This window comes from Salvia splendens, chromosome 4, assembly GCF_004379255.2.
Source record: "Salvia splendens isolate huo1 chromosome 4, SspV2, whole genome shotgun sequence".
Lineage (NCBI taxonomy): Eukaryota > Viridiplantae > Streptophyta > Magnoliopsida > Lamiales > Lamiaceae > Salvia > Salvia splendens.
The window spans coordinates 5991767-6014602 of NC_056035.1; the positions used below are offsets into that span (position 1 = coordinate 5991767).

A 22836-nucleotide genomic window follows, 5' to 3' on the forward strand; every position below is an offset into this window, starting at 1 on the left:
CAGTAGCGGCGAGCGCACCGGCTAGCCGATTCTTGGCGCTCGCCGGTCCGCTCGCCGAACCATTGCAGCCGGCGAGCGCTAAATCGGCTAGAAAAACGGCGAGCGCACGCCGATTCCCGAGCGCTCGGCAATCTCCTGGCCGCCATTGCAGGCTCCAGATCGGCGAGCGGGATTTTTTTATTTATTTAATTTTCGAAACACTATATATACGCGATCTGCACGTCATTTTCATTTGCACCACTTGTTTTAACGAGTTTTCTCTCTATCTTAATTTCTATACAAGATCAACAACGCGAAATGAGTAACGCGGGTGGTAGTAGTTGTGGTAGTGGTGGGGATGCTGAGGAGTTCGAACGGCGTTTGAACGAACAGTTGGAGGCCTATACGTCCCGAGAGATCGACCGGCTGATACAACGGGCCTTGTAGCCGGCGGTACCTTGACCTCGACCGTTGTCCACCGCCGAATAGTGATTGATCAGGATCACGTAGCTACACATCAGCGGCTATTTGACGACTACTTCGCACCGGAGCCGCAGTTTAACGCCAACATTTTCAGGCTGCGTTTTAGGATGAGCAGGGCCTTGTTTATGCGTATTGTTGACACTTTGGAGCGTCGATATCTGTGTTTCCGCTTCAGGCACGATGCGGCTGGCAGACCCGGCCACACACCTATTCAAAAGTGCACTGCGGCAATCAGGAAGTTGGCCTACGGAGGCGTGGCAGACATGTGGGACGAGTACCTCCACATCGGCGAGTCGACTGCCCTTGAATGTATGAAGTATTTATGTCATGGCGTGGTTGAAATATTCGGTGATCAGTACCTTCGAAGCCCTACCCCCGAAGACTGCCAGGAGCTGATGCAGATGCACGGGGCGAAGCATGGGTTCCCGGGTATGTTAGGCAGCATAGATTGTCTGCATTGGGAGTGGAAGAACTGCCCCGCTGCCTGGAAAGGGTTCTACACGACCGGCTACAAGGAAAAGAATCCCACGATGTTCCTCGAGGCCGTAGCTGATTACCGGCTGTGGATTTGGCATGCATATTTTGGGGTAGCCGGGTCGAACAACGACCTCAACGTCCTCAACTCGTCGCCCCTTTTCAACGAACAGTGCCAGGGCGTCGATCCGACCATCAGTTTTATCGCCAACGGGAACCAGCATGATATGGGCTACTACTTGGCGGATGGGATATATCCTAGGTGGGCCGTCTTTGTGAAGACGATCAGATGCACATCAGATGAGAGGAAGGCCTACTTTGCGGAACGGCAGGAGTCGGCGCGCAAGGACGTGGAGCGCGCATTTGGTGTGCTCTAGTCTCGATGGGCGGCAATTAGGGGTCCAACGCGTTTGTGGCATGTCGACTGCATTGCTGATATAATGTACACCTATATTATCATGCACAACATGATTGTCGAAGATGAAGGTGTACAACTGACTAGTTGGGCCAACGGTGATAATGAAGCCGGTCCAAGCCACGGCGTACGAAGTGGGGTACCTCACGATGAAGTCGGCCGCCTCCAAGCACATGCCGACATGCGCCAAGTGGAAGCTCATATTCGACTCGAAAAGGATTTAATTGAAGAGTTGTGGGCGCGGAGGACTGCACGACGTTAGTTTTTTTTGTAATTTTGTAATTTTGTAATTTTTTTAATGTATTTTTTTTAATTTAAATGAAATTATTGCATTTTCTCGTATCTGTGTCGTAAGTTGAATTCCGTATTTTGTGTGATTGTTATTTTTATAATTTTGTTTATTATGGTTGGGCTATGGTTGAGCTATTGCTTGTCCAATTGCTTGTCCTGATGATGTGTCAGGAGGAGTTTTAGTGCTGATGATATGGCAAGAGGAGTTTGTGGCTGGGATGTGGCAGAGCTATTGCTATTGGAGATGCTACGATAGATTGATGTATTTGGGCCAGTTTTGATCGTTTTCGGTTATTTATTGAAATAAATAAACTGGAAAATCGAGAGCATACTCATTCTCTTTACATTCACCGTTAATAATTCAATAACATCGACACCGAATTATAAAAAAATGAGAAATTAAGTGAATGAAAAAATATTAGCTTTGCACACCATTCAATGACAATGAATTGTTCATATTGGATCTACTAAATCGTGAAAGTTGGTGAATTTTGGAATTAAAATATTCTTTTTTTACCCCTTTCATGAATTTGTGTCACTGTTATTTCCGTCTCTTTATAAGGTTACAGTGATTGAAATTCGGGTGGTGGTGAGGGGCGGGGGTTTTGGGTTTTTTGAGGGAGGAGGAAGGGGCCATGGCGGTGATGGCGAAGGGGCGGTGCGCATGTTAGCAGGGGGCGGGGCAGCGGGGGAGAGTGCGTACGTTACTGGAGTAGTTCAAAGAACCTATGCTGTAATTAATTAATGGGAGGTCCAACTACATTTTAATATGTTATGGAGTAACATTCATTTTAAAGTAAAATAGAGCCTACAAGATATAAATAACGTAGTAGCAGATGAACAATTTGGGCCTGCAACATTGCCAAGAATATAGTAGTATTTTTTTTCTTCATAGGTTGTCAAGTACAATTATTATTTAACGGTTTAACATGTTACTACAAGAAATTCGTTTCATCCAAGAAGGGCCAGAAAAGAGGAAATCTAAGAGAAAAATTCTTTTTTTTCAAAGGCATACAAAGAAATGGTAAATAAAGAAAAGAGGAATCATAAAAAGTCTTCTTACCATATTTCAAGTTTAATTACAACAGCACATTCAACGACTTTAAATAAAACCACCATCGAATTATATAAACTTTTTTCCCAGTTTTATTCTTCAGTTTCTCCCCTGTTCAGAGAATATCTGCGCATTAAGCACTAGTGAAAAAGAGGAAAATAGCTTGATTCAACAAACCTGCGCCTCCTTTTAAGAGATGACTATTGTGAAAGGGAAATGGAATTGGAATTGGAATTGGAATTTAATTTAACAAAATCTGCCACTAGGGCTCACCTGAGTGCTTTTACACAATTGGATTGAATTTCTACACGACTGCCCGCCGTAGTTCACTCACAAAGGTATGCTTGCAGAAGATTAATAAAGGCGCTTCATACCCTCCATTAGAGCATCAGTATGCTCTGGCTTGCCTACGGATACACGGACATAACCGGCTAATTCTTTGTTACTGTAGTGACGAATCATGATACCCATTTTTGCGAGGTCTTCCTGTAAGGAGAAGTTACATATGTAAAGATTTGCAATGAACTGCTTGAATAACAAACTTTAGGGTCATCATATATCTAGATTGCAATCAAACTACTCAAGCCCAACTTTCTTCGATAGGTCAGAACTGAAAACCAAAATCACCTTACCTTCAGTTTCTTAGCATCTCTTCCAGTTGTCACCTCACAAAGAATGAAATTGGAGTAGCTTGGATATGGATTTAGAAATGGCACTTCTTTCAAAAGCTTGAAAAGCCTCTCACGCTCTTCCACCAAAGCTATTTTCACATTCTGGTACAAATCAAATATAGATGTTGATAAATGGATGGCTCTATCAGTCAATAAAATTACATGGCACATGAAAAGTGAGACAGAGATGTTGATCCTGGTACCTCTAGATAGGTAGGATTCTCTAATGCAGCACATGCTGCAATTTCAGCTGCTACTGACACGTTATATGGCTGCTTGGCCCTCCAAAGGTATTCAATAATGCTCAATGGAAATGCTCCATATCCAATTCGAAGGCCGGCTAGACCTGAATCACAAAAAAATGAATACAACCATCATTTATTATTTATAATGCATCGCAGCACTCCAATATTATAGGATATGTATCAGCCAAACAAAAGAACCTCGCACAAAACAGTTCATTAAGCTGTAAGTAGGTTTAGTTTTGCCACCATCTCAAGAATTTTGCATAGTTCGAGCAGCAGTTAAGGCTTAAATCCACATCCCTGTAAAATATGTTCCCATATGTGCAGAGAGCAATCCTACAGAATGCCTTAACATCAGAGAGTTAGTTTAACTGATTATGCGAACGGAGATACCCCACACATTTTGTCCGAAGTTGATAAATGAAGGTCACATAGATGGATTATAGAAGACAACTTAGTTTTTAGGTAATCGGAATTCAATAGAATTTTCAGATGTCCACTACTACACATGGCCACATCGCAAAGCTTACCAACCTAGTGATACACTCATATCAAAATACACATGAATTTTTTATCAATGGAAACAACTTTTAACCATTTTTCTGTTCAACAGCTATATCAAGTGATGTTGTTGTATTGGATTAAGTTGGGTACTTGGGTGCGTATCAGCATATGAACTCATGACATTGATCAGAGGTGCATAGTACTGTAGTACAATCATTATACTGAGCTCCTACCCTAATTAAATTGAAAAGCTTTTTGGATTGTATGAAGACATCTCAAGCAACAGATTTCATGTTGTGCTCAGAAATGGAAAAGAAGGAAGAAAAATACCAGCTCTTTTGCTAAATGTCCGGAGGACAATTAGATTCTCATACTTCTTAACCCATGTCATCTTAGATTTAAGTCCCGCAAATTCAATATATGCCTCATCCAGCACAACTAATATTGGCAGACTAAGTATTTTCACAAGAGTTTCATCGTCAATAATGCTGCCAGACCAAAAGAGGGAGATCAGTCCATAATAGAGAATAAGTTCAAACAATCAGAATAAAAAAGTACTAATCATTGACCATTTCAAATATAATCTTAAACGTATTGTTTCCAATGTTTATTATAGCGATCACAAATTGCAAACCGCAATGCAGTAGATTACTTTATTCTATTCGGAGAGTAACAAAAAAAAACTATAATTATCAAACAAGAAAAAAGTATGAACTCGAGTGAATTTACCTTCCATCAGGATTGTTAGGCGAGGTGAGGAATATACACTTTGGTTTCTCCTGCTCAACAACTTCAAATGTTCTATGCACATCCAGGCTGAAGTCGGGCTTCCTAGGAACTGTGAAATGGGCCAAGGCCAGAATTACAAAAGATGGACTGGGTGTGTCAAAGATGTGAAGACAGATGAAAGGAAATAAAAGAATAATTATATGCATACAGCACTTTATGTTATTCTATAATTAAATGTGTCTAATTTTTTGATTCAAGAATAGCTGAAAGAGAAAAACAGACATAAGAGACTAAGCAAGTTACCCTTGACTACAAGTGCACCATTAACAGCTGCGTCAAACTCATACATAGTGAAAGTTGGTGGACAGTCCAAAATTTTGTCACCCGGTTCTAAAACACATCTGAAGGTCAATAGAAAAAAAAAAGTATTTCTAGTTAGACCTTAAAAAAAAAGAACCCTGAAAAGTATGAAAGACAATGTCAGAAATGATTGGCCAACAAACCGCATTATCAAATCAATAAGTTCGTCTGCACCACAGCCAGCGAGAATATAGTCAGCTTCAAGACCAGAATCTTTCGCCAAAGCAGCTCGTAATCTCCGGCTTTCAGGATCGGGATAAATATAAGGGAATCTCAAAGAGCCCAAAGCCTCAAAAACCTACAGGAAAACAGTAATTTTGCAGTAAATCGTGCAAGTTATTGAATAATGGCCGCAGGAATAATCGCTGCACAGCAAGAAGTGAAATACTATACCCATACAATGGAAGACTTAAAGCAATGTTAATAATACCTCTGGAGGCGGACCATATGGATTTTCATTCGCATCTAATTTGATAATTTCCTCAGGTTTTCTACCGAGACGAGTAGACAACACCTGAACATGAAACACTAAATTTTAGAAGAAAAAACTTACGTAGTAAATAGTGATAATCAATAAAACGAGTGACTTATTTGGTTTCAGCAGTTTGGTGGTTTCAAAACTAAGTGGCATTAAGATACTTGAAATGCACCAACTATAGTACAGGGAAAAGCTATGAACTTTAAAACTCCTTTGAAATCAAGTTCGTTTGTAAGTACACCAAAAGGAAATGAGGAAAAAGAAATTCTATTTTACTCGAAGAATGTGAATGTGTAATGAACTCTGACACGAAGACCTTAATATGCATCAATGTTATTAAATTGCATTTGCAATTTGATTTTGTTAATAGAAATTGATGACTAACATAGGCAGAATACTATAACATCAATCCTCATACAACAGTCTTTCTTAGTAATGTTTTATCCATGTTCATCTATAGCGAGTAACAGAACAGTAAAGGTGGCGATTGGTGAAGAAATTGCCTCGAAGGGGAGAATAGGTTGGTATGGGGACAATTTACGGAGATGCGGCCGTATAAATGAATCCCCAGTCAGCTTGCCGCCTCCTTCCTTTGGGCTGTCCTCAGTTACCGAAACGGCGGAGGAGGAGGAGGAGGCCGGCGGGGTCATAAATGTAATTCTACTCCGCTTGAGAAATGAACCACAATCGGGGCTGGGAATCGGTCTGTCTACACAAAGAGATGAAGTCTTGCAGAGCAACTCGAGCACGCCCATGTATGATCGATTTCTCTCCAACTGCAGAAATTATAGCTAATTGAGTAAACTGAGAAGAAGAAAAAAGGATTAGAGAAAGAATTCAAACACACCTTGATTTGTTAGTGGTGGATGTCGCTGCTCTTGTGAACCCTAAAAGTAGCCACTTACGACAACACAAACTATCCATTAGAACTTCCTTATTTTATTGCTTAATTTTGTCGTTTCAGATTATTTCTGAAAATAGTATAAATATGGAAATATCAATGAAACGTCGTTAATGTGTTCTTACATTTAAATTCCAAGGAAAACATAGAATAAGCTTATAAACATGTATTGCCAAATGGAATGAGTTGATTAATTTAAGGGATACTTGTAGCCAAAATCCTTAAATTTATTTAAATTCTGGTCAAATTGTTATGCGGTAGGTTAGCTTAATAGTAATAGTAGGACTATTGGACTTGAATGCTACTCCACTTGTTATTGTGCCTCAAATTGTATTACTACAATAATTAGTCAGTCAACAAGTTCAAGATTGATTTTTGTTTCAGTGGTGCATTCTATCATTTGATTCTCTATGCATTCCATTCATCAAAAGTTGTAAAGGGCCTTCAAAATAAGGCTTAAACCAACCAAATTCTCAACAAGACAGAGATGAATAAACCAAGAAACAGCAGAGCAACTGAAGATAGAACCATTTCCTTGGCCTCATCTCTTTTTGCTACAGAAAAATCTGTATATTTACAGCAGCTGCCATTCTAGTTCGATCTAAAACAAAAGAATTTCTATCACTTTACTTTCTTGGACTATCAAGCCTCGTAATAATCTTAGCATCCCTGTGCATAATTCCATTTCCATGACTGCTGCTGAAAGAGGATTCCAACTTCAAATTAACAGACTCTCCTCTCCTCCAAAACTTGGGACTAAGAAACTCCCTTCCTGGGATCATACAGCAAGTGTTCCCCAACTCCTCCCTTGTCGTTGAGATCCTTCGTGTTGGGAGAGCATAATCCTCCGACATCACGCCCAGCACCTTCTCCAACCCGTCCACTCGACTCTCCAACGAACTCATGCCCTTCTGAGAGCTCCCAATATACCTCTGAAGCAACAACAGATCAATCTCAGTACAATACAACACAGCACAGCACAGCACAGCATATAATGTAGTAGAGAGAGACTAGCTAGTACCTGAAGGAGGTTGAACAAATTCGATTGCTGGTTTTCTATCTGCTGCAGCTGCCTGCGGATCAGAGACATGTCCTCGAACTCGTTCTCGCTCTCAAAGTCATCGTTGATCTTGTCTGAACTGTCGCAGGGAACCACCCGAGCACGGGTGTTCTTCTTTACATTGAACTTGTTACTGGCAGTGGGAATGTGAGGGTTGGCTTCCTCGTTTCCCAGAGTGCTCCTCCGGCTGCTGCTGGTTGACGACGAGCAACTAGATGCAGGCGACCTCAGTGGATACATTTTTCTCTGTTGAGGAGTTTCTGAGCTAGGGGAGTAGTAACCAGCACTGCTAGTATCTGATTGAACTGACAAACAAAGTAAAACATCATCATTTATCATTTTTACAGTCTTAGCACTCTTTAATCAAACAAGGGCTAATTATCAACTGAATTTGTTTAATTAACAATGCGCCTTTTTGGATATCTTTAACTATCAATTTAGAGTGATCTAATGAGTCGCTCCCAATTATAACGGTTAGAATCTCCTAAATTGAGTTCATCGCATTAATTAGGGCAAATGGCATACGAAAATCATACGTAGAAAAGTTGATTAAATTCGCCGGCGATGGTGATTATGATAATTTTTCAGCCAATTAACAATAAAAGTAATTTGCTAATTATACCATTTGGCGAGGCGGATTGCACGGGAAGATCTTTCCATATCTCCAATGCTCTGTTCATCTTTTCCCTAACAAGCTTTACCTGTAAATTAAAAGGTGAAAAAAACAGTCAACACACATTTTTGTCGCTTAATCATTGAAAAAGAAGAAAGAAATTGACTAATTACCTTGTCGAATCTCCTGTTCTCTAAAGCAGCTAAGCAGGAAGTCTTAAATTGCACCGACAAATTGCCGTCAGCCATTGCCGCCTTCTCCAAAACCTCCGCTGCTTCCTTTCTCGCAGCCCAATCGTCGCTGCTCAGGAAGTCAACCGCCGTGGAAACGGTAGAATTGAACAAACTCTTACTCTTAATGCAATCGGTGCTAACGATGCAACCTACCAATGCGAGCAGAGCCGGCTTCGCCTTGCAGCCATCGCTCCTGGCTAATTTCAAAACCCTAGACAGCAGCCTCCTCATCTCCGCCTCGTCGGGATCCGGCGCCGCCTCCACCGCCGCGGCGAGGCAGAGAGCGGCCCCGATCTGCGCCTTCGAGTCCTGCTCGTGGAAGAGAGCTTCAGCCAGAGGCTTCAGGATCGCGGCGAACAGCACGTGCGCGGAGATGGAAGCGACGGCGTCGACGCAGGCGGCGCGGACGGATGAGTCGGGGTCGCGGAGGCGGCGGAGGACGGCGGAGATCATCTTGGAGACGTGCGGGGAGAGGGCGTCGCCGTGGGCGGCGGAGAGGATGCTGATGAGGCGGACGCACTGGCGGCGGACGGGGGACTTCTCGGAGGAGTCGGTGGCGGAGAGGCAATTTAGGAAGGGGGCGAAGGCGTTGTTTGGGAGGGTGCGGGCGATGGATTCGAGCTCGTTGGAGGCCATGGCGAGGGTGTCTCGGTCAGAGAGCTTGTCGATGCAGGTGTTGACGCGTGATTTGACGTCACCGGAGGATTGCTTTGTGATCGCCATTGCCCACGGCGGCGGAGGAGGTGGTGGATGGAGTGGTGGAGGAAGTGGGATGGTTTCTTGGCTTTTTATATATGTTGACAACTAAACGTGCGTCGTAATTTCGGGATTTATTTTATTGTTCAACTAAACTTTTTGCTTACTCTCATGCAAATTCTGTTATGCTCTTAACTTACCTTCTGTTTTACTACTCTAATAAGTACTCCATTTTATAAGAGTATCATTAACTTTAATTAAAATTTTTTAAAATATATTTTGCTATATTTTATGTTTAACAATGTAGTACTACTATGAGATTTAAAATCATAATTTTATCAATTTCTTTCTTTTGAGAGCATAACACTGTGTAAAATTTTTGGCGAGAGCGGTTATAACATCTGCTTTTCATTATGCGTAGTAACAGTAGTATTTAGTAATTTTATCAGTGTCAATTTCAAAAAAAATTATTCATCAGTGTAAACTAAACTTGGATATTGTACTTAGTAATGTAATGACGGATAATATATAATTGAATGTATAGGTCATATATAGTTGTATAAGGCCATCCACAACGCTGTCTCTATACCGTCTCTTAAACCGTCTCTTAACTACTATTTGGGCACTATTTGAGGGCCCCACTGTCCTTTTTGCCTCCATCTCTTAACTAAGAGACGGAACCTGCAACGCTCCGTCTCTTAACCGTCTCTATACCGTCTCTTAATTACTATTCATTCAATTTAATTTATAATTTTTTTTTAAAACCCAATTCAATTTAAACAAACACACTTTATTAAAATTAAAACAAAATAAAAAAACACACAAAATAAAAAAACACACAAAATAAAAAAAACACACAAAATAAAAAAACACACAAAATAAAAAAAAATTAATCGGAAGGGCTAATCATCCTCCGGAGGCGGTCGAGGTTGAGGGGGAGTCGGAAGGCCAAGTTGTGCTGCCATATGCACAATTCCGTTCCACCAGGCCGCGTATTGGGAGTGCGAGAAGCGGGAAGTGTCCGCCATTGTGGCGGTCATGTACGCCACCATAAGTGTGTCCGAGCCTCCTCGCGAGCCCGATCCTGAGGCCGGCTGGCTTGATTCGCCTCGGCCCTTCCTTGCTCTAGCCGCTTTCGCCGCCTTCGTCCCTTGCGGCCGATGGCGCCTACTCGCGGATCCTCCTGCATCGCCGACCGTACCCGCAAACTCCTGGGATTCAGCATCATGTTGGCTGATGCCTTCAGCAGTGTCACCACCAGACGCACCAGCACTAGACGAGTATTGGCCACTCGCCGTATGCTTCGTGCGCTTCGAGTTTGAGCCCGAGCTGGAGCGAAAACCGCCGGCCTATCGTTCCTCGTCCTTGACGGCGCGCCAAACATCAACAAATCTGAATTGATGTCCCTCGTCCTGGTAGTAGGCGCGCAAAGCGGACGTCAAAATGTCGGTGGCCGTGGCGCCGCTTTGGTAGCGCGCCTCTTCCGCCGAGTAGATGCCGCAGAATTTTTTGACCTGTCGGTCGACTCGGTCAAAGTGACAGCGGATCATTTTAACTGTGCGCTTGCGGGAGCGGTTCGGCTTTATTTGGTGGTAGACCTCAACAACCTTTTCCCAGAAACACTTCCGGGTTTGTTGATTCCCGACGATGGGATCGTACGAGACCGTGATCCAGGCGTTGTACACCGCCATCGTTTCGAGGTTGTTGTACGGATGTCGGCCAAGATCCTCTTCCTCTTCCTCTTCTTCCTCCTCGTCCTCGCCCGTCTGGGGTTGTACACTGCCTCGGCCACCTCCACCGCCTCGCCCACCTCCACCGCCTCGGCCTACTCCCGGCGTGGGATCAACTGGAAAATCCTCCCGGATCTGGGATAATCCCTGCGAAAATCGCGGGACGTTGGGACGAACATATGCATCAAGGTCAAAATTGGGTGGTTGGTACCCCCCCGGCGTCGCCGAACCCTGGGTCCCCGGCGTTGACGAACCTCCACCGCCCAATGTGTTGATCATGTTCTCCCAATCGCCGAATGAGTTGAGATCCCACCCGCCGGAGCCGGAGCCGCCATAGTTGCCCTCGCCGTCGCCGGACATCTTGAGTTGGGTTATGAAAATTTCAGCGAAAATTTGAGAGAAAATTTAGATGATATGAAGAATAGATGTGTAGTTGTGTGTAAATGAGGATGGGTTTAGGAGTATTTATAGAGTAAAAAATTTAATAAAAAACAAAAAAAATATAAAAAAAAAAACAAAAAAACGGTAATAATACCGTTACAAATTTTTTTTTATTTATTTAAATTCGAATTTTTTTAAAAAAAAATATTTATTGCGTCAGCACGTGACGACGCCCACTCGCGGGCCGGCGAGTGGGCGTCACGCACGACGCCGGGCTGCGCCACGTCGCCTAGGCGCGTGGCGAGACAGCTCGTCTCCTGGCTCGGCGAGTCGAGACGCGCGACGAGACGGGACGAGATGGAGGCTGCAACGCGTCTCGCCGGGGTCTCGTCTCGCGTCTCGCGAGACGAGACGCGAGACGCCGGCGAGTCCCGTTGTGGATGGTCTAACTTGTATCGATTGTCTCTTGTGAATTCTGATTTCTGAGTTCTGATGGGACTTGTGAATGGAGAGAAACAAGCTAGTTGCATTGGAAAATGGAAACTTGGACTACCATAAATTCCTTTTCCAAAAAATTAAATATGAAAACAAATTTAATGCTGAAAATTTTCGTGCACTAGTAGTATTGCTTGCGTGATGATTGGGACTAAAAATAAATATGGGAAGATTGATTTTATGAGATCAGTTAGGTGCAGACAATAAAAAAATTAAATAAATAAGACTTCCTCAAAATAATTTGCTGGTGATGCAATTGCCAGGCACAATGACATTTTCTCCTCATAAAAATAAACAAGACTTCCTCAAAAATATATTTTCTCCTCAAAATAATTTGCCGGAGCATAAAGTTATATACTGGTAATTGTAAATAATTTAAGTATTGATTCTGTTCAACTAAAAATAGTGACATTTATTTTATTTATTAGAGTACATGTCATGCGCATTGTTGACTGTGCTATAAAATTGTTACTCCGTATTTTATTGCAAATGGAATATGTATACGAACTTTAGGACTATATAATTTATAGAGAATTTTTAGAGTTTTTTTGTTGAAGCTTTTAGATACTCCTTACTTATTACATTTGGTTTATGTTTTTTACTGTCGTAAATTTATCTCACCATATGCGATCAACTATATATCATGTTGAAGTTATGCATCAAACCAAAATTTGTGTGCGTCACATTTGCTAAGATTCCAAAAAAAGGATTTAAAAAGATTGCCCATTGAAACTTGAAAGGCAACACTTTGGATTGAACTTTCTAATTTTTTAATAATCCAAATCAATTAGGTAATCTGTCTAAATACTTCATTGGTCTCTACACTTCATTTCTGACAATTGACAGCATATTGCTAACAAACTATAAATATTTAATATATTTTGCAAAAAATGATAAAATTTCTCGCAAATCTTGAGAAAGTCCCTGATTGACGATGGATATATTTAAGCGAAAAAAATAATATTATATTCATAATAATAGGCATTGATTTCGAATATTATGATTGCTCTTATTATTGATCAGTAATTATTTTGAGTAATTTATGCTCAAATTAAATCATGAAATAGAGAAAAACGACAACATTCCATCAAATTGCCATCCTGTTTAACATGATTGGAGCCCCTATAGATAACATATTTTATTTTAAATGAAAGAATTTCGTCACATGGTGGTCAATTTTACTTATAACTTCAGAGGATATGGCAACAATTGTGCATGTTATTGAAGAAAAATTCTTCATAATTCAGTAAATGTACTGCTCCATATTTTCTTACTCAATGTATCAAATTATTTGAAATTGGCGGCTTCTTAATACAAGTCCACTTCTACTTAGTGTTAGAAAACATATACTTTTATTAAACATAGTACGATGTATGTCTCATATTTTGAGCATTTGTTTTACGCTTCTTTGTCGCGCATTTAATATATTTATTAGTTCTGAAATTATTTGGATATTCATTGTCCGGGACTTTTGGATTCTGTTAAAATTGAAATTATATGGTTTTGAAGAATGTGTCAAGTTGGTGTGAGGAGTTAATCTTAATCATCTAACTAAACTTTGATTTCAGTTTTAAATCAACTTTCCAATATTCTTTTCTTTGTTTTTTATAAATACTGTACTTGGTTTATTGATTGCACCCCTCGTACGTGATTGAATATATCTTTATTTATATTTAAGAAAACAGTTAGTAATAATTTAATTAATTAATCACACTGAACTATATACGTACCGGTATAGGTTAACTTTGAATAAGTCTTTGGTACATGAACGATTATTTAATTATGGTAACAGAAAAGAGAAGTAAACTCAATGCAGGGCATGTGAATTAGATATGGGAGTGACATTTGATATCAAGAATTTTAACTCTGAAATTGCAGAAAATCACGTGAGAGTGCAGAGGGCCATTCATTGAACTATTGTTGGGGATTCCATCATCATGACTATGAATTACTCCCTCCGTCGCCCAGATTAATTGTCACTCTTTGACTGGGCATGAGTTTTAAGAAACGTAAAAAAAAATTGGTTGAAAAAGTTAGTGAAATGTGAGACTCATTTTTTATATTGATTTTATAATAAAATGTGAATGAAGTGAGTTAATGGAATGTGATATCTATTTACCATTTAGAGCATCCACAATGGGGCGGACGATAGCGCGACCGATGCATCGGGAGCGCTATCGTCGGAAACTGTGGGTGCGCGGACGACGGACGATGCCTCATCGGCGCCCTAAGCTTAGTCCGCGGACGATAGGGCATCGTCTGCGCCATCGTCCGCCATTGTGGGCGACGCGGACGATGGCGCGGACGATGCAACGCGTTTTAGTTTTTTTTTTAATTCGAAAATTTTGCTTATATAAATACCGCATCCTCAGATTTCATTTGTAACTTTTCAATTCACTTTTCAACTCTCAAATTACGCTATAAAATGGATTTCGGTGGATACTCAAGTCCTGGTAGCCCGATATTTGGAGATGGCGCACGGTAGCCGGGTACACAACCTGGCGAATATCGGTCGTTCGACGACAACACGCAGTACGACCCCGATTTCAGTACGGATTCGTACGGTCTCTCTAACATGGAGCCGTCTCCAACTCGCCCTGCCGCCCCTTCCCGTCGCTCCGCCACCGCCTCGGCCGCAGCCGCCCCCACCGCCGACGAGCCCTCGGCCGCCGCTGCTGCCCAGCCAGAAAGAAGCGGACCAAGCACCGCGCGTACAAGTTGCCACCTCCGGCAACGAATGAAGAGTAAGCCCCCGATCGTACGAACCACCAGCCGGATGAAACCCTCGTCTTGGCGAGGTGTTGGGTGGATATATCGGAGGACACAATATTCGCGAACAACCAAAAGCAGCTCGCGTACTGGGAGCGCATTGCCGAGCGCTACAATGAGGCGAAGCAGCCGAGCCCGTACAAGCGCCAAAGGGAGCAGCTCTGCAAGCACTGGGATCAGGTGAAGACGCAAGTCAACATGTTCGCAGCGGAGTACGAGAATTGCTCGAGGGATCAGGGAAGCGGCGAGAGCTTGAGTGACGTGCGCGATAGAGCGATGTTGTCGTACCAGTCCATGTACGACGACTTTAAGCATTTCAGCATCTGGGCGCTCTTGAGGGACAAGCAGAAGTTCCAAGGCAGGATTCTGCAAACTTGTGCGACAAAGAGGACGAAGATCACCGACACTGGTGGTTACACGACCAGCGAAAGCGGAACTCGTCCGGTGGACCTCAACCGGACGTGCACGGAGGAAGAGGGTTCCGCACACCGATGTCCTCCCGGCGGCGTCCCATAGGCGTCAAGGCTGCTAAGAATAAGGGGAAGGCGAAGGCGACATCCTCCTCGGCCACCACCCCCCCTCCATCGCCGATCCCGACCCCGACCCCAACCCCTACCCCGACCCGGCGACAATTGCCTACTCGGATTTGGCAATGGCCTCGATGTCGCGGACGTTGTTGGATACGCATAACGCCCTTATGAAGTGTACGGATCTGACCAGAGCCAAATACCTCCAGGGGTTGATCGATGAGTTGCGCCGGAAGTTGAGGCTTTTGTAGAATAGTCAAAAAAAATTATTTATAACCATTGTAACCTTTGTTTAATCAATGTATTATTTGCCGTTTCTATTTAATCGTTTTGTTTTTTAATTAGTTTGCAGTTATATATTTGAAAACATTTAAATTAATTAACAAAACAATAGTTAAATCTATAGGGCGCCTCATTGCAGGTGGAAGGGTAGGAGGATAAAATGCTAACATGGCGGTGTATAGGGCGGACTTTAGGGCGTCCCACTGTGGATGCTCTTATGGTAAAAAATGAAGTGTGACAATTATTGAGGAACGAATCGAACCGAAATGAAAAAGAGTTATAATTAATTGAGGATGGAGGGAGTAATTTAATTCTAGGGTCAAGTTAAAAGGTTAGATTGAGCTGCCACGTGAAAGAATAGGGTGTACTACAATATGTCAAATTTTCTTTTTGGTCTCCTAAATAGGGCAGTACAAATATCATTTATTTGTTCACTTTAATTTATTTTCAAAAGATGTTACGTATTTACACATTAAAGTATAACCTTTTACTAGTTAGGTGGAGGGAGGGGTAGGAATTTTCATAACCTTTTACTAGTTAGGTGGGGGGAGGGGTAGGAATTTTCATATCCATATTGGAGATTGTATGTCATGTCTATTTCATGATGATTTACTCAATTAAATATGCACTGATTTTGATTGAGATGCATGTTTTTCTAGTTTAGAGCATCTCCAATAAGATTGGACGTCAAATAGCCCTCACATAGCCTTCACACTACCACATTATCAGCACTACAATTCTCCTGCCACATCAGCTTGCCACATCAACTGGACATCAAATAGCCCTCACATAGCCTTCACACTACATATCCACATCACTAATAACAATTATATAATTTAATTTACAATCGTATCAACATACGGAATTTAATTTACGAGACAAATACATTTAAATTGAATAATACTATTAAAATTTCAAAAAGTACAATAATTTAAAAAAATTACATTTAAAAAAATTACATAAATTTACATAAAAACTAACGCCTTGCAATCCTCCGCGCCCACAACTCTTCAACTAAATCCTTTTGGAGTCGAATATGAGCCTCCGTCTGACGCATGTCGGCATGTGCTTGGAGGAGGGCTTCTTCATCGTGAGGTACCCCACCTCGTACGTTGGCGGTGGCGACGCCGTGGCTTGGACCGGCCTCATTATCGTCGTTGGCCCAATCAGTCAGTTGTACACCTTCATCTTCGACAATCATGTTGTGCATGATAATACAGGCGTACAGTATATCAGCAATGCAGTCGACATTCCACAAACGCGTTGGTCCCTTAACTGCAGCCCATCGAGCCTGAAGCACACCAAATGCGCGTTCCACGTCCTTTCGCACCGACTCCTGCCGCGTCGCAAAGTAGGCCTTCTTCGCATCTGATGCGCACCGGATCGTCTTCACAAAGACCGGCCACCTAGGGTATATCCCATCCGCCAAGTAGTAGCCCATATCATGCTGGTTGCCGTTGGCGACAAAACTGATGGCCGGACCGACGCCCTGGCACTGCTCGTTGAAAAGGGACGACGAGTTGAGGACGTTTGGGTCGTTGTTCGAACCGGCTATCCCAAAATACGCATGCCAAATCCACAACCGGTAATCAGCTACGGCCTCGAGGATCATCGTGGGATTTTTTCCCTTGTAGTCGGTCGTGTAAAACCCCTTCCAGGCAGCGGGACAGTTCTTCCACTCCCAATGCATACAATCTATGCTGCCTAACATTCCCGGGAACCCATGCTGATCCCCGTGCATCCGCAGCAGATTCCGGCAATCTTCGGGGGTAGGCTTTCGGAGATACTGATCACCGAATACTTCTATCCCGCCCTGACAGAAATACTTCATACATTCGATGGCAGTCGTCTCACCGATGTGAAGGTATTCAACCCACATGTCTGCCGCGGTGCCGTAGGCCAACTGCCTGATTGCCGCAGTGCACTTTTGAATAGGGGTGTGGCCGGGTCTGCCAGTCGCATCGTGCCTGAAGCGAAAATACAGATATCGTTGCTCCAAAGCGTTAACAATACGCATAAACAAGTCCCGCCTCATCCTAAAACGACGCCTGAAATGGTTGGCGTTAAAACGCGGCTCCTCTGCGAAGTAATCTGTGAACAGGCGCTCATGTGCAGCTTCATGATCACGATCAACCACTTGTCGACGGTGGACAACTGGTCGTGGGCGAGGTGCCGCCGGCTGCATATAACTCTGCATCCATCGATCAACCTCACAGCTCATATAGACATCTAGCTCTTCGTTCAGCATACGCTCGTACTCATCCGCATCCCCACCACTACCACCGGCATTACTCATTTCTTAAATTGTTCTTGTACAGAAAGTAAGGTAGAGAGAGAGTACTCGTTAAAACAAGTGGTGCGAATGAAAATGACGTTCAAAGCGCGTATATATAGTGTTTTTAAAAGAAAAAAAATAAAAAATAAAATCTGACGCCGGTTTGACGCCGATCCGAAACCCACAATGGCGCCGTGAGGATCGGCGTCGGAACCGGCGTCATCGCGCGAATCGGCATGGCCACGCCGATTTTGACGCCGATTTCGCCGACGCCGGTTCCAATGGTTCGGCGTCAGAACCGGCGTCGGCGAAAAATCGGCGTCGCGATTTTGACGCCGGCATTGGAGATGCTCTTATACTAGTACTAAAATTTGCCGGCAGGTTAATGGTACCAAAAGAATTGAGTACTAGTACTAGTAAGTTTGATCATTTAAAATTTAGATTGTGAGACATAGATGTTGTACTAAAAAATTGTGACAACTCCTGGACTTTTTTCAGAAAATAACAATCTAATTAGGTTATAGCCGTTTGATACGTATAATAGTGGCATATTCAAAAATAGGTGAATATTAAATTATAGTCAAACTATATTTATAAGGTGGCTAAAGTAGAAAATTAGTTATTGAGGTCAGCAAGAATGCAATACACAGTAAATGCATAAAATAACATAAGAAGTGGAGTACTTGGTTCTTTTTTTCCGACTTGCATAGAAACACTTGCTATTCCATTTTATGAAATTTACTCCAAGTTGAAAATTAAAAGAAAGGAGCATGAGCACTGATATTCATCAACCTTGACCTTTCGTTCTTCAAAACTCAGCCAAGTTAGTGAGCATAGATTTACCAATGCAACTACTATAAAGGTTGTGTCATATTGTTTACTTTTGACTTTACTGGCACCGTACACTTGCGGATGTAGCTTAGTCTAATTAAATTCTAATACTGTTAATTAAGTAAACAAACTTGTTCTACGACGAGAAAAGAGAAATCCATGCACCATCCTGTAACCCTAGTGTCAAGACGCCAAAATAGTTCCTTCTTTTCCATCTCCCAGTTGTACCATATACCCCTTGCAACATCAACTTGTTTTGAACATCCTAAACCAACCACATCGCGATGTAGAACATGAAAATTCACATCTTTTTATCCAAGTTTGCAAATGGAACATCAGCTTATTTTAAACATCCTAAACCGACCACGTCGCAGTGTAGAACAAGCAAATTCACATCTTTCTTATCAAAGTTGGCAAATAGAACACCAAGTCAGGTTATGAAGCAAATTTTCGGTTCTTTTGATTAGGCACATTGAGATGTTCCACTAAATACAACAGTAATACCAAAGTTTACTTGATAACTAAGATCATTAAATCAAATTTTGGACTGTCCAAACATGAAGTGGTGAAACACATGCCGTCGTTTCAAACTTGTCCTCTTCTAAAATCATTAAATCATGTCCGAACGTGGAATATTAAAAGTAGACTTCAAAAGTCGTCGTTTCCTACCTCAAGTAAAAAATAATAGTACATAGTAGTATGATTTTATATTGAGGGAACATCATTTTTTGTTCACGAACTTTGTTAAAGTATCATTTTAGGTCCGTGAACTTTGAAAATATCATTTTAGGTCCGTGAACTTTTAGTTAGTATCATTTGAGGTACTTTTTACTATTTCCAAGTTTTTTTGGACGAAAATACCCTCAATACCTTAAAATGTATATATTTTTAATAAATTTATCATATACTCATAATTTTTTATAAATATCTTTACAATATATTTTTGACAAATTTTCTAAATATAATTTGACCTTAAATACTATCACTTAATTTTGTGACATGCAAGTAAAATTGCTTCTTCAATTTTTTATATTAATTTTTTAAAAAATTGAATAAAGAACTTTTCTTTAATAATAAAAAATTGAATAAAGATCTTTTCTTGCATGTCACAAAATTAAATGATAATATTGAAGGTTAAATTATATTTAGAAAATTTGTCAAAAATATGTTGTAAAGATATTTATAAAAAGATCTTTATTCAATTTTTTATTATTAAAGAAAGTTCTTTATTCAATTTTTTTAAAAAATTAATATAAAAAATTGAAGAAGCAATTTTACTTGCATGTCACAAAATTAAGTGATAATATTTAAGGTCAAATTATATTTAGAAAATTTGTCAAAAATATATTGTAAAGATATTTATAAAAAAATATGAATATATGATAAATTTATTAAAAATATATACACTTTAAGGTATTGAGAGTATTTTCGTCCAAAAAAACCTGGAAATAGTAAAAAGTACCTCAAATGATACTAACTCAAAGTTCACGGACCTAAAATGATATTTTCAAAGTTTACGGACCTAAAATGATACTTTGGCAAAGTTCGTGGACCAAAAATGATGTTCCCTCTTTTATATTTTGTTACACACACTATCACTTACATATCATGCCAGTCACTTATTCACTAGAAATCAAAACAATTAACTTATGAGGATTTTAAATCATGTTTATATTTGCTTAATCTATTAAAATTTATGTTTGATTAATCTCGGAGCAGATCACCTACTCCACTTCTCCTACTCCACACTCACAACAAAATAAAAAATCCACCATCACTAATTAAAATTGCTCATGATTATAATATTATTTTATTTTATTGTGAGTAGGTGGAGTAGGAGTAGGTGATCTGCTCCGGATTAATCTTTTCTTCTCGCTGTCATTAAATTTATGTTTATATCTATGACTATAAAGTTTTAGTATGGTACATATACATATTAGTTATTACAGATAAATAGCACTAGTACTAGTATTATCATAGTACTCCTTATGGAGTAGTAATTAGGTGTAAGCAGGGACGGAGACAGCTTAGGCCAAGCCACCGCTCCAGCGGGGGCTTGGCTGTCGCTGTCCTCCCAGATTCGCCTATACTGTATTTGGGTTTTTTCACAGAGACCAGCTGCGAGGAAGAAGATGCAGAGGAGAGAGAAGGGGGAAGGATAGAGGAGAGAGGAGACGAAGAAGATGCAGAGGAGAGAGAGGGAAGGGGGAAGGATACTCTACATAGGGAACCGTTATATCCCTTTTTGATTTATGTGATTAGGAGCATTTAGATAATTTGATTTCTTATCTAGTGTGATTATTAGTTTAAGAATATATTATTAATTTTTCTATCTCTAAAATTGTTTTAAGAATCAATTACTACTAATGAAAGTAATTAATCTTCTCAAATTTATTTTCGGTCTTTATGCCAATAAGTATTGATTTACTAATAAATCTATATCCACTCATATTTAATTATAATATTAATGATCCATATAAAACGATTAACTATCTACTAACTTTTTTCTATCATTTTAAATTTACATTTTTAATATTTGAAATGAGTCAAAGTAGGACAAGTAATCGCGGATGGTTGGAGTACCATATTTAGGTCAAATTAATATTTTAACAACTTAATTTGTGAACTCATAGGATATCAAGATACATTATAATATATGAAGAGATTAGTATACTTGTGTATACTAATATTTTCTAAAAATTCGCAAATCGAAAATTCTAGATACAGCACTACGGGTCATTAGAAAAGGCATGCCACTAGAAAAGGCCACTACCGAAGATTCTAGAAGCATCGCGCGTCCTACCGTACTCATCGTTAAATTTCAGCACCGGCTCATTTCAAGTTCTGGTTCCGTCCCTGGGTGTAAGCCTGTAAGGTGTCACCTAAATCCTCAATGGAGCTAATCCAATATTTATTCTTGACTATAAATCCTTAATTACAGTACTTTTTTGCTTCGCAAGACTTATTTTAAAAAACTTTAAAAAGTTAGATAAATTATTCGTTGAATAAGGCCAAAGCAGCAAATAGAAATGTGGAATAACAGAAGCTGCTGATCCTCAGTTATTTTATTTATTCACTTTCCCCTTTAATTAATACTATTAATTTAATATTATAGTTTTGGATTGAGCTTAGCACTCAATAATAATACATCGGGTAAGCTGCCAAGCTGTAATGGTTTAGGTCTCCTTCTAAAAAAGGCAGAATCATTATAACTAAATGGTATGGTAGGAATTAAGTGAAAATTATTTTTTTGTTAGAAATTAGAATATTGAGAAAAACATAAAATTAATCAACGAATAATAGTGCATCCACCGAAGATTTTTATGATTAAGGAGTTGCAATAATTATATTTTCTGATCAATATTTAGCATTCTCACTGGATCAATTTTTCCCTAATTAAACACACACACACATAGTATCATTCTGGCAAGTAAAATAGAAGAATGATAGAAATGTATTTGGCCAAAGTAGCAGCTGTTCTCTAAAAGTTAGAAAATTGTTGTTGGTTATCAACTAACAAGCTATGGTTTATATTTAATGGGAGACAAATAATGATTAGCTTGTTATATATGCGAGGATTATATATATTAGCTTGCATAGTGGTAATGAAGATTCCCAAGCTTTATAAAGCAATTATGATATGATTGCACAAGACTTTAGGAAATTATATGAAATCAGCTTGTAAATTAATTTAACCTACTTGGTCCCACATAGGGTAATTAGTCGGATTGAATGTCAAATAAATTGCCACTTTTGACTAATTTTTAGATTATCATTGAAACATTTCATTTGTGCTTCCATGATTTGATTATATACATTTTAGCATCTCATATTTTTTCAGAAAAAATTATCCCTGAAACTACATTGTTGATCATGAGCTTAGAACTAGGAAAGTTTATAGAGGTTAAAATTGATACAAATCAGAAAGTGACTTTATTAATGAAAAAATTGACTAAATTGCAATGGAACAAAAGTGCATACCTTGTTGCTATGACTTGACCAATTTTAATTTAATTATTCTAACTTTGCTTTACCTTTTACCAACTGATGCTTGATAAAGCATCATTAATACAGGAAATACTACTATATGAAAAGGAAACTTACCAAGATTTCAAAAATGAAAAAGAAAAACAAGAATTACACCAAATCAAATTTTTTAAAAAATCAAGTTTCTGTTTGATATAGTTTACCAAACAATACAAACAACATGTGGAATAATTTATAATTTAATTGATAAGTCTTCCCCTCCCATGTTCCCTTGAAGGAAAATGGAGTTAAAATACAAGCAACTCTAAACAAATTCATGTATTATGACAAATAATTCTCCTATAAAAACAGAGAAAAATATGAAACCATGACA

The 22836-nt window shown here is 40.1% G+C and overlaps 2 protein-coding genes across 6 annotated transcripts; both read right to left on the reverse strand.

The window, feature by feature from the left end:
- Nucleotides 1-2624: 2624 nt before the first annotated feature.
- On the reverse strand, nt 2625-6728 carry LOC121801341 (histidinol-phosphate aminotransferase, chloroplastic-like). 5 transcript variants are annotated; one of them, XR_006050580.1, is made up of 11 exons: nt 6531-6670; nt 6187-6459; nt 5636-5719; nt 5349-5503; nt 5149-5246; nt 4846-4954; nt 4447-4604; nt 3571-3713; nt 3329-3469; nt 2970-3182; nt 2625-2807 (listed from the first exon to the last, which is right to left on the reverse strand). XR_006050580.1 is itself a non-coding variant. In XM_042200813.1 (11 exons), exons 3-11 carry the CDS (start codon nt 6436-6438, stop codon nt 3051-3053), a joined length of 1272 nt encoding a protein of 423 aa, XP_042056747.1. In that variant the 5' UTR covers nt 6439-6459; nt 6531-6583; nt 6710-6728; the 3' UTR covers nt 2672-3050. The 5 variants fall into 5 exon arrangements, 2 of the variants coding, with proteins under 2 accessions (XP_042056747.1, XP_042056746.1); XR_006050578.1 differs by having other exon boundaries at nt 2625-2822; XR_006050579.1 differs by having other exon boundaries at nt 2625-2836.
- A 285-nt stretch (nt 6729-7013) lies between these two features.
- LOC121801386 (TORTIFOLIA1-like protein 4) lies at nt 7014-9287 on the reverse strand. Its single transcript, XM_042200868.1, has 4 exons — nt 8431-9287; nt 8267-8345; nt 7606-7949; nt 7014-7516 (listed from the first exon to the last, which is right to left on the reverse strand). The coding sequence occupies exons 1-4, from the start codon at nt 9211-9213 to the stop codon at nt 7211-7213; spliced, it is 1512 nt and encodes a 503-aa protein (XP_042056802.1). The 5' UTR covers nt 9214-9287; the 3' UTR covers nt 7014-7210.
- Between the last annotated feature and the right edge of the window lie 13549 nt (nt 9288-22836).